Raw genomic sequence first — 15,565 nt, forward strand, 5'->3', positions numbered from 1 at the left:
CGGCAGAAAACCACCGCGGCTTTTCGAGGTTCAAGATGCTATCCGGTTTGCTCTCGCGCTCCCCCAATTGCTTCAGTTTCCATCATTATGCGAAGACGGTAGTTTGGAGACCAGCCCGGGCTTCTCTGCTACATTATTAATCATGTCGGGCAAGCGTCTGTTGGACGCGATCCAACTTTGCAATGTCGCCAGGTCCGTGGCCGTGAAGCACCTCGAGGTGCGGCAGCGCCAGCTAGACTTATTTACCAGGACTTCGTCCCTCACCAAAGGCATCAAGAGCCAGGTGGATGGCCTCTGCATGACCGCACAAGCTGCGGCAGCCTTAGCAAAGCGGTTCAATGATGATCCTTCTCCCTCCCAACCGGCACCCGCACCGTCACCCCGGGCCCCGAGCTCGTCCCCCATGCACACGAATCTCTCGCCGGATGAGGCCAGGAAAGCACAACGACAGGCAGAGTCGCAGATACCTTCAACGACGGCGGAACATACCGGTTACGGAGCTAGTCAATTGGATGTTAGCCAGCAGCAAGATGTCTTCTATAAACCCTCCAAACAGACGACCCCCGGCTCGTCTGGACTTCCTAGGGTTAAACTACCCAAGACCTCCAGCGACACGCAAACAGGCATCAACACTGAGATAAATGCGGACGTATTCCACTCACCCGTCGGTGCCGAGAAACCTGCGTCGTCAACTCAGCCTACGGAACAACAGGAGGAGATTTCGGAGGATATGATGAAGGAATTATTCCACAGCCCTAAGGTGGCTAAGATGCTGTCTCGGCAAGCTGCTGCGGATCTAAAATACAAAGGAAAGACTCCAATGCCACCACCTGACGCCAAACCCATTGGGAAGGAGGGATTGTCGAAAGAAGAGGCTCAGGCCGTGGAGGACATCGTGTCAACAACAACAGTGAGTGCAAGCAGTCGCAGCCAATCGGACGTTTATATCTAATAAAGTGCCCACAGGTAGAACCTGAGACTGCCGCAGCCATGAAGCAGCAGGCAACATACCAGATGATCGAGTCTCGGGTTCCAGCTTCCCGACTAGGCAGGCTATGGCAATACGGTGGCCTAGCCACATCCATGGCCTTTGGCGCCGTCAGTGAAAGCCTACGACGAGCCACTGGAAGCCAGTCCGAAAGCACCGGATCCCTCATGTTCAGCGCCGGAAACATGGAACGTCTCGTCGCCAAACTCTCCAAGATGCGCGGAGCGGCCCTCAAGTTGGGGCAGATGCTGAGCATCCAAGGTACACACACCATCTACCCCATTAACCAACTCCTCTCTAACACCACACCAGACACCAAAATGCTCCCCGACTCCATCCACGAGGTCCTGCAACGAGTCCAAGACCGCGCAGACTACATGCCCGCCTCACAACGCGACAAAGTCCTAACCGACAACCTCGGCCCCAACTGGCGCGACCTATTCTCCTCCTTCGACGAAATCCCCATGGCAGCCGCCTCCATCGGCCAAGTGCACGGCGCCGTCCTCGCCTCCACGGGCCAACCCGTCGCCGTCAAAATCCAATACCCAGGCGTCGCCGACTCGATCGACTCCGACCTCAACAACCTCTCCATCCTCCTAACCGCCTCCCGCCTCCTCCCACGCGGCCTCTACCTCGACAAAACCATCGCCAACGCCCGCACCGAACTCGCCTGGGAATGCGACTACCACCGCGAAGCCACCTGCGGCGAGCACTTCCGCTCGCTCCTGGCCGACGACCCCGTCTTCCACATCCCCGCCATCATCCCCGAAGCCTCCGGCAAACAAGTCCTTACAATGGAACGCCTCAACGGCATCGCCGTCACCAAAATCCAAAATTTCACCCAATCCCAACGCGACTGGATCGGCACCCAGATCCTCCGTCTCTGTCTTCGCGAAATCACCGAGTTCAAGTACATGCAGACGGACCCCAACTGGACGAACTTCCTCTACAACGCCCAGACCAACAAGCTCGAATTACTCGATTTCGGCGCCTCCCGCGAATACCCCGATGAATTCATCACCAAGTATGTACATACGCTGATCGCGGCAGCGAAGAACGATCGTCAGCGCTGTGCGGAGTTGTCCCGCGAATTAGGGTATCTCACGGGCCATGAGAGTCAAGAGATGGTCGATGCGCACGTTACTTCTGTTACTACTATCGCGGAGCCGTTCATGGAGTCGTCGCCGGATGTGTATGATTTTAGGAACCAGACTATTACGGATCGCGTGAGGGGGTTGATTCCCCTTATGATTCGGGAGAGGTTAACGCCTCCGCCGGAGGAGACGTATAGTCTACACCGGAAGTTGAGTGGTGCGTTTTTGTTGTGCGCGAGGTTGGGATCTAGAGTGCCGTGTAAGGAGATGTTTAGGGAGGCGGTTAGGAAGGCGCAGGTTGCGGGGACAATTGAGAGGGAGTGAGTGTATCCTTTCAGGGACTGTGTGGAGGGGAGGGGGTGTATTATTCTCTTCTCTGGATTTGTATCATTAGCTTAGATTGTATGTATAGAGATTTACATCAATGGGTTTGTATTTATAGTAGTGTATGGGTATTGGTATATGGTACATGAAATAAGTAGCCAAAAGCTGATGGCATGGCATGACATGGCGTGAAGGGAGGTATTTGTGAATATGTGTATGTTATCCAGGATGAGACCCTGAAATTGCCAGTCGTTTGTATTTATAGAAGGTATCCAAGGCTGGTCCAAAGTGTCTTGCAGTGTGGGTCGTGTCTCCTTGATGAGACATGGGGCGTAGATGTGTCGCTCCTATTGCTGTAATATGAGCTGAAGCGTCTTCGTCACTGCGTGTCTCGTTGTGCTGTTGCTCCATTCTGATAGTAACCCGGACACCCACTCAGATATACCCCGAAGATATTGTCTCGTGGGGATCGTTGCACCTCGGTAGGTGATGATACATACTCCCTACACATCTCACGGAGCGACCAGCACCAAGTTAAGGCTGAAATCGGGAAACCGACCGACCCTAACTCAACGAGAATGCCCGATACCGAACATAGCATTCCAATAGTTCTTCACCCCCTTGCAGATGCCCTTCTTATCCTTCCAAGTACTGAACTTATCCTCAAGTTCGCACGCCGTCCAAAGAATCTCATCCCAGAAGCGTTTCTCGATATCAGTGCCAAAGGCCTTGATCACCTCATCGGGAATTGTCCATGCGCGCGTGTAGCTCCCGTCATCCGCGAAAGCTGGGTTCACGGCCTGTTTGTCGAACACCGTGGCCGGGTTGAACTTGGGGAAGTTGGCGTGGATGAAGAATGCTCGGGGGGCGGGCGCCTTCGATCCATGGACTCGCCACTCGCCCTTCTGCGTCAGAGCGTAGTCTTCAATGGGATCGAACTGCACCATCGCGGAGCCGGCCAGACCGCCCTGTGTGCCGTGGCCGATGGCGCAAATTGGCTCCGAGACCTGGTAGTATGGTTCCTGGAGGGTCATGGCGGCTGCGACGAAGGTTTCTTTATCGCCCTCTCCGGCTGCGCCTTGCGAAAGCAATGGGTAATAGAAATCGGGACCCCACATGTTATAGTAGGTGCTGAGAAGAAGGGTTTTGATGTGCGTCTTCTTCGAGATAAGGACCTCTCCGGATTCGCTGGACTGTCGGACTGAGTTCTGGGGAATCGGCTGAGAGGCAATTTCGTAGTAGTAGGACGAGACGGTGGATGCCCAGAAATCGGGCCAAGTGACCATGTTCTTCGAGGGAAAAGGGCCATTGACGAATAGCATTTCCGGTGGGTGAATCGGGAACGCATCGGCGTCTAAGAAGAGGATTTCTTCGAATGACGAGAACAGCATTGCGAGAAGCTTGAACTGGTATTTCTCGACTTTCATATCGCCTGGGACGGCGTCGAGGATTTCCGACAAGAGCACACATTGCGCATTCAGCGATGGCAGGACCACTTCGCAGATGTGCTCTTCATATTCTTCTTCATTTGCGAGGAAAACTTCGACGGGTAACTTTGAGCCCGTTCTGCGAAGCATTCGAAGCGAGATCACCAGCACGGGTAAGTAGGAGCCCCCCGCGGTGGAAACCAAGCCTCGCGTATTCTGTGTATAGTTCAGTTGGGGCGGGTTGGTATTGATCGCATCGACAAATCCGCTGTGCGCATTTTTCATCGTATCCACGTCGAATGGGAGCATGTCCAGCAGCTCCGGGCGGTCTTCCGGGTTCGATTGTTCGAACCTAATTGACGGCGCCGATCCTAATCTCAGAGGTGGCTCGCATTTCGGCTCATGAGCGGTCAGAAGTGGCTGGAATTGACGCCAGAATTGGATGTGGCCTTCGGTATGTCTGTGGTTCAAGGGAGTCGCTTGGTGTGTTTGTATGGATGGGGCTTTCTCGGTCAGAGGATAGCTGCGCCATCGTGAATAGGACCAAGCGAATGTCAATAGGATAAATATCGCAAGTAATAGGGAGCGCACTCGTAAGAACGCTCTGGAGGGGAACATTGTGTTTGGAATGTTGCGACAGGAATGTCAACGGCTGTCAATGGTTTCGTGGTCTCGTTAGGATCGCAAAGTATAGCACGGAGAGTCTGACGTAGTCGTTATATCGGAGAAGACACCGCTAGCGCAGGGGAAAAGGCATTGGGAGGCGTCCGGGGGGGCGTCAGCAAGGCTCGAGAGGAAATGTAACGAGGCTGATAAATGGAGAAGACATGCGTGTCGAGGAAGAAGAAGAAGAAGCTGCAGAGTACCTTTGGAAATAGAATCAAAGGATAGGAAAGAAGAGTGTCGGGGGAATTTGCGAGGGGAGGAATAAAGGACGGAGATGAACAAGCGAAGCGAACCCTGGACAGATTGCAGGATGGTCCGTTCGAGACCGAGGGGTTGTTCTTGTTGATTGATGGTTCGAGAGACCCACAGCACGATGTTCGGTGATAAGCAATCCACTTGCAAAGGTAGTTTGTCCGGAGTTATCGAGTGATAGTATAGTCGCAGGGGTATGATTCATGTCAAGTTGAAACAAACAATCAGGAGTGATGACATCGGTGTTACTGAGTGGACCATGGTTAGAATGGACTGCGGTGTAATGCTTAAGTTGATATTTATACTTTATTTTTTCCCTTCAGTAATTCGTATTGCGGTGAGAAGAGACGGGGAAAAATTAAAAAATAAAATAAAAAAAAAAGAAAAGCAAAATACTTGAATAGATGATAAATGTCTAGGGTAAAAAATAACAAGCAACTGTCCATAGTAGGAATACTACTACTACTAAAATAGTGGGAATTGGGGGCTATCCTAATAGTTTATTAAGATAAGATGAGGGAGAGTCTTCTTTGAGTCTCATGAAAGTATAATTGCAGTGGGGAATTGGATGAGCGGCAGGGTCCATCCAGACTGTCGCGGATTGATTGCGTCAATAAACCCGGAGATTACCAGCCCCGTCCGCCAGCGAGGATCCGTCTGCCTCCGCTAGTATCTGTCATGCATTCGGTCGAACCGCTCAGAGGCGTAATAGTCTACTGCGAAATAAGCTAACACATGCTAATGTCAAAAATATATAGTACAGACGTAATCACTACACTTTCCGCTGACATGCCCACTGTATGCTCATGATTTAGTTTAAAGCGTCCCGTCATTCCTCGGCCCGGCTGCTGTTTTTTCTTCCCCTTCGAGGATCAGGATCGTGTAGACGATGCCCAGGTTCTCATCGGTTTGAGCCTATCCCTCGCGTCGGTCTATCACTCCGGCATATTCTCGTCGGTCGCGTTGGAATCGCTTGGAGAAGTCCCTCTTTTGACTTTATCAAGTAGACGTCCATGGAAACTATTCCGCCTAGGGCGAGCTGGGTCATTCAGTGAACCAAACCATTGATGAATCGCCTCCACAGTAACCGACGACGCATAATGAATTGATATTCCCAGGATTACCCCCATCAATGCGGCTACTGTGAAGTAGCTAAGAATGGCCTAGGTGAACCATAAGTGTTTATTCCTTGGGTTGCGACCAGTACCTGCTAGAAAGGATGGAGAATCTATCCATTCGTACCTCGAATTTGATTAGAAGCCTTAGTGGAGAAAGGAGCACATAGAGGATGGCATGGGCTAGGATCCACATTGGCGAGGCTAGTACACTGAACAGCCCATAGCACCAGGAAGCCAAGTAAGCCAGAGCATAGAGCACGGCACCGAAGCTCGCTGTCAAGGCGGTAACCCAAGCCATTCGCGTGGCTAAAAGTATTCCAGAAGCAGCTGGTTGGTTACTTGGTTACATAAAGCATTCCTTGTGCGTCAGCTGAGGCAATTTATGACACGGCCTTGCTGGGCAATGGGAAGGGATACAGTAGTAGATAGTAAATATAGAGTAAATAATGCTTGGATGGATGATGGCGCTGCCTGTCCGGTAAGCGGTCTGTGATGGCAGAAATGGTAATGGTTGAATGCCTTGTTTTGGTTCATCGATTGTTATTGTTATAAGTATGTACTCCTAGTATTTATTTTATGGGGTGATCAATATTCCTCTTTCATCCATCGGCTTGCCTGAATCTTTCAAATGTGCTTAAATTATTAGCAAAAACGGTGAATATATCTCGCTTATTCCCTCGAAGATGATGCAGTATACTACAGTTGACATACCAAGTCCCCATCGGAGATGACAGCCGACCGACCGTCGGGGAAAACCCAAGGAGGGAAGCCCTAAACCCTAAGGGGAACTTCTCCATGGGACTAGCCCGTCCGGGGTCGACGACATCGACATCATCAACTCTTACTTGATTGCCCATCCGCATTCTTTCTCTTCGATCCTCGCCCGCTGCTCTGTTTATATACTTTTTTCTCACCCCATCCTTGAGCCGGCGCCTTTCCTATTTCCGTCAGCATATTTCCTAGACCCCATCTGCATCCGAAGGCCTTTGTTCACCCGAGATTTTCCCTTCGCCCCGATTCCCTCTTTATTTTCCGTTACCCCTCCGCCTTCCAAACCCCGACACCATCTGATGCTGGCATCCCAACCTTGATCACGGAACCCACAACTCGTCTCTCTTGTCTTCAACACGGCATCGAACCTGCCTGACTCAGTTCCCTTTCCTTCCTACAAGCGCCTCCCACCGGCTCCCTGTTCCAGATGGGCAACAATCCTTCCAAACCCCCTGCCGGAGATGCCCAATCGCCGTCGGCTCCCCCGGCCGCGGCGGGGGACAAGAAAGTAGCTCGTCGGTCATCGATTCATACACCATCGGGCACCACCAAGGCCTCCGCAGCCGACCCCTCCGCCACCAGAGAAACTGCAACCGGCCTTCCGACCTCCCAAGTTCAACCATCCGTCCAGCAGCGTTTACAATCCCGCAATGTCACAGACCTGCCGACGCGGAACCTAGATCGGCCAGACCGCCAGGTTCCAAAGAAGCCAGATGCTCGCTCTAGAGACATTCCTGCGCCTGATCCGTCCAACCCCGTCCAAGTTCCGGGATCCCGGGCGGCTGCAAAACGTGACCCTGTGGCACCCTCTGGCCCCCCTCCCCATGCCTATTACAGTGCCTCTGTTCATCTTCAGCGCCCACCGCGGATGCCCCTGCCCATTGGGGATGCCACGGCCACCCCCGGTTCGCCCATCATTGGTCCGGAGGACTCGTATATGGGATCGGTTGCACCCGACCATCTGCTGGATGAAAACCGCGATTCGAAACAATCTGCCGTAGCTGGCGCCACGGTTGATGACGATGAGGCATTGGATGAACTTCAACCCTATACTCCGAGCGGCGTGGGAAGGGCTGTGCCGACCCTCATAGAGTGGACTGCTCCTGGTGATAAGGTCTACGTTACAGGAACGTTTGTGAACTGGGAGAAGAAATTCCGTTTACATCGGAGGTATGTCATGGTTGTCGCGTCCACTGTCCCATATGTCCGGTCGCATTGCTCGTCATCTGGGCTGTACGTTACCAGAACTAACTGGAACTCCGCATAAACAGTGAGAACAACCCCGGCGTCTTGTCCACGAGATTGAACCTCCGGCCGGGCACGCATCATTTGAAATTTATTGTCGATGGTGAAATGCGCGCTTCAGACAATCTTCCCACGGCAGTCGATTTCACAAATCACCTCGTCAACTACATTGAAATTAGTGCTGATGACGTCAACCGGTCACGGAGAGAGAGCGATAAGGTCCCTGATGGCGTTCGACCTCCGCAGGTCATTCCTGGACCGGTCGGGAATGATCAAGTGGGGTCCACCGTGGAAGAACAGTCAGACAGAGAAGAGCCCGAGGAAATTCCGTTGGGTGACTTCCGTGGTGTTATCCCACAATTTCTGCTTGATCTAGATCGTGAGGAAGAAACACCCGAGTACCAACAAGCTGTGAATATCGTTGGGGATGCGCCTACACCGCCGAGCCTTCCGCTGTTCCTTGGCAAATCAATCCTGAACGGCACCACACCCATGAAGGACGATAGCAGTGTTCTTAACTACCCTAACCACACCGTCCTAAACCATCTCGCCACTAGCAGTATAAAAAATGGTGTGCTTGCCACCAGTGTAACGACCAGATACAAACGGAAGGTAAGATGGCACCTCTTTGTCACGAAACCACGGAATTAACGGTATGCAGTACGTCACAACGATATTGTATAAGCCAACAGATGATATTACAGGTTAGCCTGTCAATGAGATAAGGTGCTCTGCGCGTCCCTCGTGCCTTTTCTCTAGCCACAAGGGGACTGTATTACTTTGGCTGCCTGAGCGGGGCCGAGCATCCCGCATGTCGACCGTATGCTATCTGCGCATCGAACTGGAGGATAAGGCATTGAATGGAGGATAAGACACCGAAGGCCCTTGCAGAACCAGGAGAAATAACAACAGATATCTCCTTTGGGTATATCTTTCGACCTTGCAGAGTTGCACATAGCCGCAACCCAAGCTCAAGTCACTTTGTATGATTCACGTCCCTATGGTTGCTCGATGTCCGACTATTTGCGGCGCAGAAAGCGCGCCACTATTAGACCATTGTTGTTTTTGGTGTTCGGAACGATGCATGGCTAGCGACAATTCTTCGATAGCTAAGCCCTTGTTGTTAACCTTGCTTGCAGCTGAAATGCGCGGCTGTTTTACATAGGCGTTGCTGCTTTCAGTCAGCCAGGAGTGTTGTTGTACGCCCTTAACGCTTGCTTCCACCCGTTGGAGGGACAACTAGTCATGACCGACTTGATATTCTTAATCCCAACCTGTCATCTGTGTCCGTGGCAACTGAGTCAAACTGCGCCAATCGTTTACTCGGTAGAAATAATGCGATCAAGCGGGCTTCAATCAATACCAGCCCTTGCTCCAGTTCGTCTGGATGCACGGATGCACTCCGGGTGCCGAATCCCGTACTATCGGAGACCTTTGCTCATGACTCTATAGATTATATTCATCTCATTCATCTAAATCATCATCATCCAATGGAACAGAGAATAGAAATCAATCCCTCCATTTGACAAAGACATCGTCTGTCCGGAAGCGCTGAGTACAAGTGGAATCCTTCAAGGCCGTTGTGCTACCGGACTTATATGCCAGTAATCCGGCCTGCGCGATCATGATACCGTTATCAATACAGAACCTCTCGTCGGTCGCATGAATGGTACCACCGCGGTCGCGAGCCATGATGCCCATCATTTCCTGCAGGCGCTCATTACAGCCCACTCCACCGACGATCAGGACATCCTTGGAACCGACATGTGCCATGGCGCGCTCTGTGATCTCAACCAACATGGAGTAAACCGTTTCTTGGAGCGAGAAGCATAGATCTGCGCGCGTCGGTTTCGCGTTCTCCAGATCGTCCGATGTAGACGCATTGTTAGCGACATCCTCATCGTCATTCCAATCTCCGTCCAAGCCATACTGCACGGCCAGTCCATCAATGGCTGCCAAAATACCGGACATGGAAATGTCCATTCCCTTGACCGTGTACGGTAGATCGACCAGTTTCCTACCCTTCTTGGCTAATTGTTCGATGTTATATCCGGGGGCGGGGTCGTTGGATATGCGCAGCGTGCGCGCAAAGCGGTCTAAGCAGTTTCCTACTGCAATATCCAAGGTTTCACCAAAGATGCGGTACCGTTGGGAGCTGTATGCGATAACTTGGGTGTTTCCTCCAGAGACATAGAGGACGACGGGGTTTGTAGCACCGGTAATCAATCGACCCATTTCGATATCTATATATACAAGCGAGGCATGGTTAGCGATGGTTTACAATAGGAAGGCTAAGCTAAGCAAGGGATGACACGGGCCAAAGGGTTTCCCCGCACGGTGCAGATAGGATCGGGGACTGATAGATAGATAGAGCAGTGAGGTACTAGGCATAACACATACGTCCAACACAGTGATTCACGCCCACCAATTCCTTGCCCCATAGTAGACTCAACATGCGGGCCGCAATGGCGGCGCTTTGAAGAGGGGCACCCATGCCGGGGCCCTTAGTGAAGCAAATGCAATCCACATCCTTGGGGGAGATCTGAGCTTCGCGAAGAGCCTTCTTGACCAGCTTCACAACCCAGGCGCGGTGATGACGGGCGGTGTCCTTGGGGAGAAATCCTTCACCGGGAGGGGTGACATAGGTGTGCCGAACATTGGCCAGCACCTGCGGGGGCTTGCCATCGTCGGGATGCACCATGATGCCCACGCCCAATTTGTTGGCGGAGCTCTCCAGACCGATGGAGATCATGATGGGCAGGGGGTATCTGGGGGGTATCTGGCTCAATGACGAAAAAAAGGAGGGACCAATATCTCAGAAGGGGTGGTTACAGGCTGGTCAAAATTTCGAGACTGCGGACCTGAGCCAGTCGCGGAGGGGCAAATTCGGTGCTGGTTCGGAAGGTTATCAGGCGTGTTATCGATTGGCCCGATTTGGTCCGCCGCAGCGTTTATCCGACTGTCATTTTGCTGGAACACCAGTTACTGTACCATACTTTCCATACGCCCGTTTGCCTGCCAACTAATTACTACTAATTAGTTACTTTACTTACTACCGGAGGAGCACCGCCTGATCCCCTCAACTTCCCCCCCGTCAATCTCTCACCCTCCCACACCCTCCCCTTTTCTTTCACGACCTGGCTAGCTGTCCCAGCAGCTGCATCTTCTTCTCTTTGTTCGGCTGTCAAACTGCTATCCTTCCCGCTCCTTTCACTCCTGAGCCGTCCTTAACACAGTAGTGGGTGTGGGGTGCCGAATTTCCTTTTTCTTAGGTCGACACTATTCACACAATCTCTCCTCCATCAACCCCCCAAATGTCTTCCACCACCCATTTTCCCGACCCGGGAAACTTCCAGCACCAGTCAAATGAGTTTCTCACTTGGCTGGCTGGCAAGCCCGGTGTCAAAATCAACCCCAAGATCCAAATTGCAGATCTGCGCTCCCACGCTGCTGGCCGAGGTGTCGGTAGGTTCCCATCCCAGACGAGGTTTTATCCCGCTCGTGCTTGTCTCATGAAACCCATTTTTTCTTGGAAGTGACTCCCTCTCTGATGTCCTCGTGTCACTCTACCAGTGGCTCAGTCCGATCTCGACGAAGGTGAAGAGCTTTTTACCATCCCCCGCGCACATGTTCTCTCGGTTCAGAATTCCAATTTGAAGAACCTGCTCTCCCAGAACCTCGAAGATCTTGGCCCTTGGTTGTCTCTCATGGTTGTCATGATCTATGAGTATCTTCAAGGCGATCAGTCTGCTTGGGCTTCATACTTCCGGGTTCTTCCTCGCAATTTTGACACCCTCATGTTCTGGTCCGCTTCCGAGCTCGAGGAGCTTCAGGGCAGCGCTATTGTCGAGAAGATCGGGAAGCAGGGAGCCGAAGGATCCATTATCGAGTCCATTGCTCCTATCGTGCGAGCAAATCCTGCCCTTTTCCCTCCCATCGACGGAGTTGCCTCTTACGATGGAGACGCTGGGACCCAGGCCCTCCTTCACCTCGCACATACTATGGGATCGCTTATCATGGCCTACGCTTTTGACATCGAGAAACCGGAAGATGAAGAGGGTGACCGTGATGGTGAAGACGGTTATTTGACCGATGAAGAAGAAGAACAGTCGTCCAAGGGCATGGTTCCTCTGGCCGATCTGCTCAATGCGGATGCCGATCGCAACAATGTGAGTTCTATTTGTTCTTCGATTCTTGCTACATGATCGCTGACTAAGGTTTTTCATTTAGGCTCGTCTTTTCCAAGAAGAAGAAGTCTTGGTTATGAAGGCTATCAAGCCTATCAAATCGGGCGAGGAGATCTTCAACGACTATGGGGAGATCCCACGTTCTGACCTCCTGAGACGGTACGGTTACGTGACTGACAACTATGCCCAATACGACGTTGTCGAGCTCTCATTGGACCAAATATGCCAGGCTGCTGGCCTTGGAAGTGCCGATATTGAGACCCAACCTCCGGTAAATAACTGACATAAGACCCACCTGGCGCCGGAAACCATATGCTGACTTAACGTTAGCTTCAGTTCCTCGAAGACTTGGAACTTCTTGACGACGGTTATACCATTCCAAGGCCCTCTTCCCCTGAGGATCCGTTGACTGATATTCTTCCGGATGAGCTCTTGCTATTGTTGAAGACTCTAGCGCTCCCGTCCGACCAGTTGGAGAAGCAGCGCTCGAAGAACAAGCCCCCCAAGCCATCCTTCGGTGATGCGGAGGCCGCCATCTTTGCCAAGGCTCTGCAGTTGAACCAGGCTCAGTATGCGACGACCATTCCCCAGGATCAGGAACTCCTCGCCCAGTTGTCGCAGCTTGAAGCATCCGGCCCGGTGGAAGGATCTGTTCGTCGTAAGAAGATGGCGATCCAGGTCCGCCTCGGCGAAAAGGAGATTTTGTACAACCTGTCCTTCATGCTCGACAAGCAGTTCGGGGCCACACTCACGAGCAATCCTCTCAAGCGGGCAGCAAATGGCGACAGCGACGAACCGCAGAGAAATAAAGCTCTGAGGACTTGACGCTTAATCGCGAAACCGAAAAACTGTTTTATTATGATGGATAAGACCAAAAGTTTGATTTTTTTTTTCTCTCCTTTTTCATCTAATTAATATTGATTTTTGTTATCTTCTTCGTCGCTGACCTCATAGCCTCACTATCCGTACACGAGTCTATCGACTGCTCGGCTGAAAGAAAAGAAAAAAGAGGACAAAAACTGGCTATGTACACTAACTTTCGCATAATACCAGGGTCATGTCATAAACAAAGCATCATCCGGCAACATCATCCTGAGGGTCGAACGCTTTGCAGCGCTCCGGAAAGAAAAGAAATTCGGGGTATGGGGTAAAGAATCAGGACGTCCAGGGGGTAAAAGTACAGGTGAGGGTAAGAGAATATGTCGAAAGAACAACGCCGGCCAGATGCGAAACATGGGGTGAAAGATTAAAAACATAATCAGAAGGGAAGAGAGGGGGGAGAAGAACAAAGGCCAGCTTAGGTCTCTGAAGTGGAGGCAATGGCGCCAGGCCCGGGATTAGATCCCATGGTTTGCCCTCCACTTGGTGGATTGGTCGCCGATGTCTGCTCGGCCTGCAATCGCCGTTGAGCCTGAGCTTGAGCCTGAGCTTGTTGAGCCTGCGCCTGCGCATGGGCTTGAGCTGCCGCCGCTGCTTGGTCTCGGGCTTTGGCTGCCATGATGGCCCGATGCTGCATGATCTGGATATCGTACTGGTCTCCTTCAAATTCGAGATCCTCGTCCGAGTCCTCCTGATCATACTTGAACCGATCGGCCTTCCATGGGTCCAGTTCGACTCTACAACGGGACACCAGATTTCGACGATCGATCCACAAACGACCGCCGCGCCCGATACGTCGTCTGAACGAGGGCATCTTGCTGGTGTCCACACTCAATTCCATGGCATGTGGAGCTAATTTATCTCGGAGAGCAATGGCACTCGTGGTATCTAAGGGCGAATCCAGCATATTATCGGACGATTCCGATGATGGCGGCGTGGGCAGTTGAGTGGTGATTGCAGGGCGGAAAGAAGCAGCATCGAAAGTTCGCTCTGGCGACGGGGAGAGTGGTGCTCTTGTAAAGTCCACATAGCCCTCGTTCCACTTGACGTGCTTGGCGATATTCTGCTTGATGTCGCGCTGAATCTCGTTCTCCTTCTCTGCCTGAACATCCTCCAACAGCTGTAGGTCTTCTGCAGCTTGTGTACCAGCCTTGGGGGGCATGCGCAGTTGAGGCGCAGCCGGGCGTTGCACAGCTGGTGCTTCTACAGGCTTCTTCTTCGGCTGTTGCAGATTTATCAGCATGTGAAGCAGACGGTCGCGGGACTGCATAGGGCTCACCTTCTGGTTGATGAGGTCCTCATCATCATCCTTGATGTTGAGCTTCCTCTTCATCTCCTTGACCTCCGATCTCTGCAAGAACACTTGGCGTTCGATGGCCAGCATCTCCTTCCTCGCTAGCTCGCGTTGGCGCACCAAAGCGACCATCTGTCGAGCATCTTCCAGCTCCTTCCTGAGTCTCCTCAGCTTATCGGCACTCTGCGCATCCCTACCACGGGTCTTGCGCGTCTGCCGCACCTCACGCCTACGGAAGCAGACATACGGGTCCGTATCATCGGTGTCTCGACCAGCCTCAACCTGCGATAATCGGTTAGCACTCTGGTGTTGCCAAACCTCATGACTGCCGTTAGCGAGGGAGACTCACCTTCGGTGTAGGTAGTAGGGGCTCGTTGCCGTTGCTGGTCCTCCTGGACTTCCAGTATTCATAGATGTCCTTGGCGAACCGCTTTACACTCTCCTCTACAGCTGGGTCCATCGCTTGTTGGAATTCTTCGAAGCTCATGAGGGGCGAGTTATCTACAAAGGCATATGGTTGCTCCTTTCGCGACGTGAGCTCGAAGAAGCTCATGACCTCTTCGAACTGGTCTTCGGTGCACCGACTACCCGCATCGCGTTTTTGGTTGAAGATCTTGAGGAAGACATCATCTTCCTCGTCCATGCAATACGGGGCTCCGCAACAGTCCTCTACCGTAGCAGAGAAGCGAATGTAGGTCGCAGGTTGCGAGAAGATAGGCGGGTAGAGCTCATCATAGCGCAGGTTACTGAGGACCGTCTCCGGCGTCGGGATATGGGCATCTTTTACTTTCCCCTGCGCAGCCGCATTTATGGCGACCTGGAGATGGAATTCCTATACAAGAACAGGCGTTAGCAGGCGCTGTTGCGGTGTTTCTGCCGAGGTGCGAAATTTTCACGATGGGGTGAGGTCGGGATGATGTCACGTGATATGCACAGGGATGCTCGCAACGGTCGGGGATGAGGCATCACTTACCGATTCCTCGGCCTTTTCCACGCCGGTCTCGATCTGTTGTAGGGCATTTTGGATTTCATCGTCGATAAGATCTATGTCGTGCTCCCGGACTATGGGGATGGAGGCCTTGGAGGTGAGCTTTTTCGGGCGCGTCCTCCCCATTCCCCCGTACCTAGTCATACGAACTTTGGGGCGCGGAAAAGGGCAACGACCATGGGCGAGGGGGGCTAAAATTGGTATCAGGCGATAGGGCCGATCATGCGAAAGCGCGTAGACGTAGTTCCGTGATGAATGTCGATGGTGATGGGATGATATCGACGCGGGAAATCTCGTAGTATTGGCACTGGCGGATGAGTTGACGTTGCAAT

The 15,565-nt window shown here is 52.3% G+C and overlaps 7 protein-coding genes across 7 annotated transcripts; 3 read left to right on the forward strand and 4 right to left on the reverse strand.

Annotated features, from left to right (window-relative positions):
- Positions 1-142: 142 nt before the first annotated feature.
- Positions 143-2,406, forward strand: AKAW2_60592S (protein kinase COQ8; the record flags this gene model as incomplete). Its single annotated transcript, XM_041692735.1, has 3 exons — positions 143-910; positions 967-1,249; positions 1,301-2,406. 3 exons carry the CDS (start codon positions 143-145, stop codon positions 2,404-2,406), a joined length of 2,157 nt encoding a protein of 718 aa, XP_041546090.1.
- Positions 2,407-2,975: 569 nt separating this feature from the next.
- Positions 2,976-4,451, reverse strand: AKAW2_60593A (alpha-mannosyltransferase; the record flags this gene model as incomplete). The annotated part of the gene is made up of 1 exon (XM_041692736.1): positions 2,976-4,451. The coding sequence occupies one exon, from the start codon at positions 4,449-4,451 to the stop codon at positions 2,976-2,978; it is 1,476 nt and encodes a 491-aa protein (XP_041546091.1).
- Positions 4,452-5,686: 1,235 nt separating this feature from the next.
- AKAW2_60594A (uncharacterized protein) lies at positions 5,687-6,167 on the reverse strand (the record flags this gene model as incomplete). Its single annotated transcript, XM_041692737.1, has 2 exons — positions 5,687-5,914; positions 5,994-6,167. 2 exons carry the CDS (start codon positions 6,165-6,167, stop codon positions 5,687-5,689), a joined length of 402 nt encoding a protein of 133 aa, XP_041546092.1.
- A 900-nt stretch (positions 6,168-7,067) lies between these two features.
- Positions 7,068-8,594, forward strand: AKAW2_60595S (putative Snf1 kinase complex beta-subunit Gal83; the record flags this gene model as incomplete). The annotated part of the gene is made up of 3 exons (XM_041692738.1): positions 7,068-7,810; positions 7,912-8,497; positions 8,547-8,594. The coding sequence occupies 3 exons, from the start codon at positions 7,068-7,070 to the stop codon at positions 8,592-8,594; spliced, it is 1,377 nt and encodes a 458-aa protein (XP_041546093.1).
- Positions 8,595-9,394: 800 nt separating this feature from the next.
- Positions 9,395-10,637, reverse strand: kae1 (O-sialoglycoprotein endopeptidase; the record flags this gene model as incomplete). The annotated part of the gene is made up of 2 exons (XM_041692739.1): positions 9,395-10,128; positions 10,286-10,637. The coding sequence occupies 2 exons, from the start codon at positions 10,635-10,637 to the stop codon at positions 9,395-9,397; spliced, it is 1,086 nt and encodes a 361-aa protein (XP_041546094.1).
- A 562-nt stretch (positions 10,638-11,199) lies between these two features.
- AKAW2_60597S (ribosomal lysine N-methyltransferase) lies at positions 11,200-12,897 on the forward strand (the record flags this gene model as incomplete). The annotated part of the gene is made up of 4 exons (XM_041692740.1): positions 11,200-11,350; positions 11,459-12,054; positions 12,116-12,343; positions 12,403-12,897. 4 exons carry the CDS (start codon positions 11,200-11,202, stop codon positions 12,895-12,897), a joined length of 1,470 nt encoding a protein of 489 aa, XP_041546095.1.
- Positions 12,898-13,369: 472 nt separating this feature from the next.
- Positions 13,370-15,377, reverse strand: EPL1 (enhancer of polycomb-like protein 1; the record flags this gene model as incomplete). The annotated part of the gene is made up of 4 exons (XM_041692741.1): positions 13,370-14,173; positions 14,231-14,527; positions 14,595-15,077; positions 15,219-15,377. 4 exons carry the CDS (start codon positions 15,375-15,377, stop codon positions 13,370-13,372), a joined length of 1,743 nt encoding a protein of 580 aa, XP_041546096.1.
- Positions 15,378-15,565: the final 188 nt, after the last annotated feature.

This window comes from Aspergillus luchuensis, chromosome 6 (assembly GCF_016861625.1).
Source record: "Aspergillus luchuensis IFO 4308 DNA, chromosome 6, nearly complete sequence".
Lineage (NCBI taxonomy): Eukaryota > Fungi > Ascomycota > Eurotiomycetes > Eurotiales > Aspergillaceae > Aspergillus > Aspergillus luchuensis.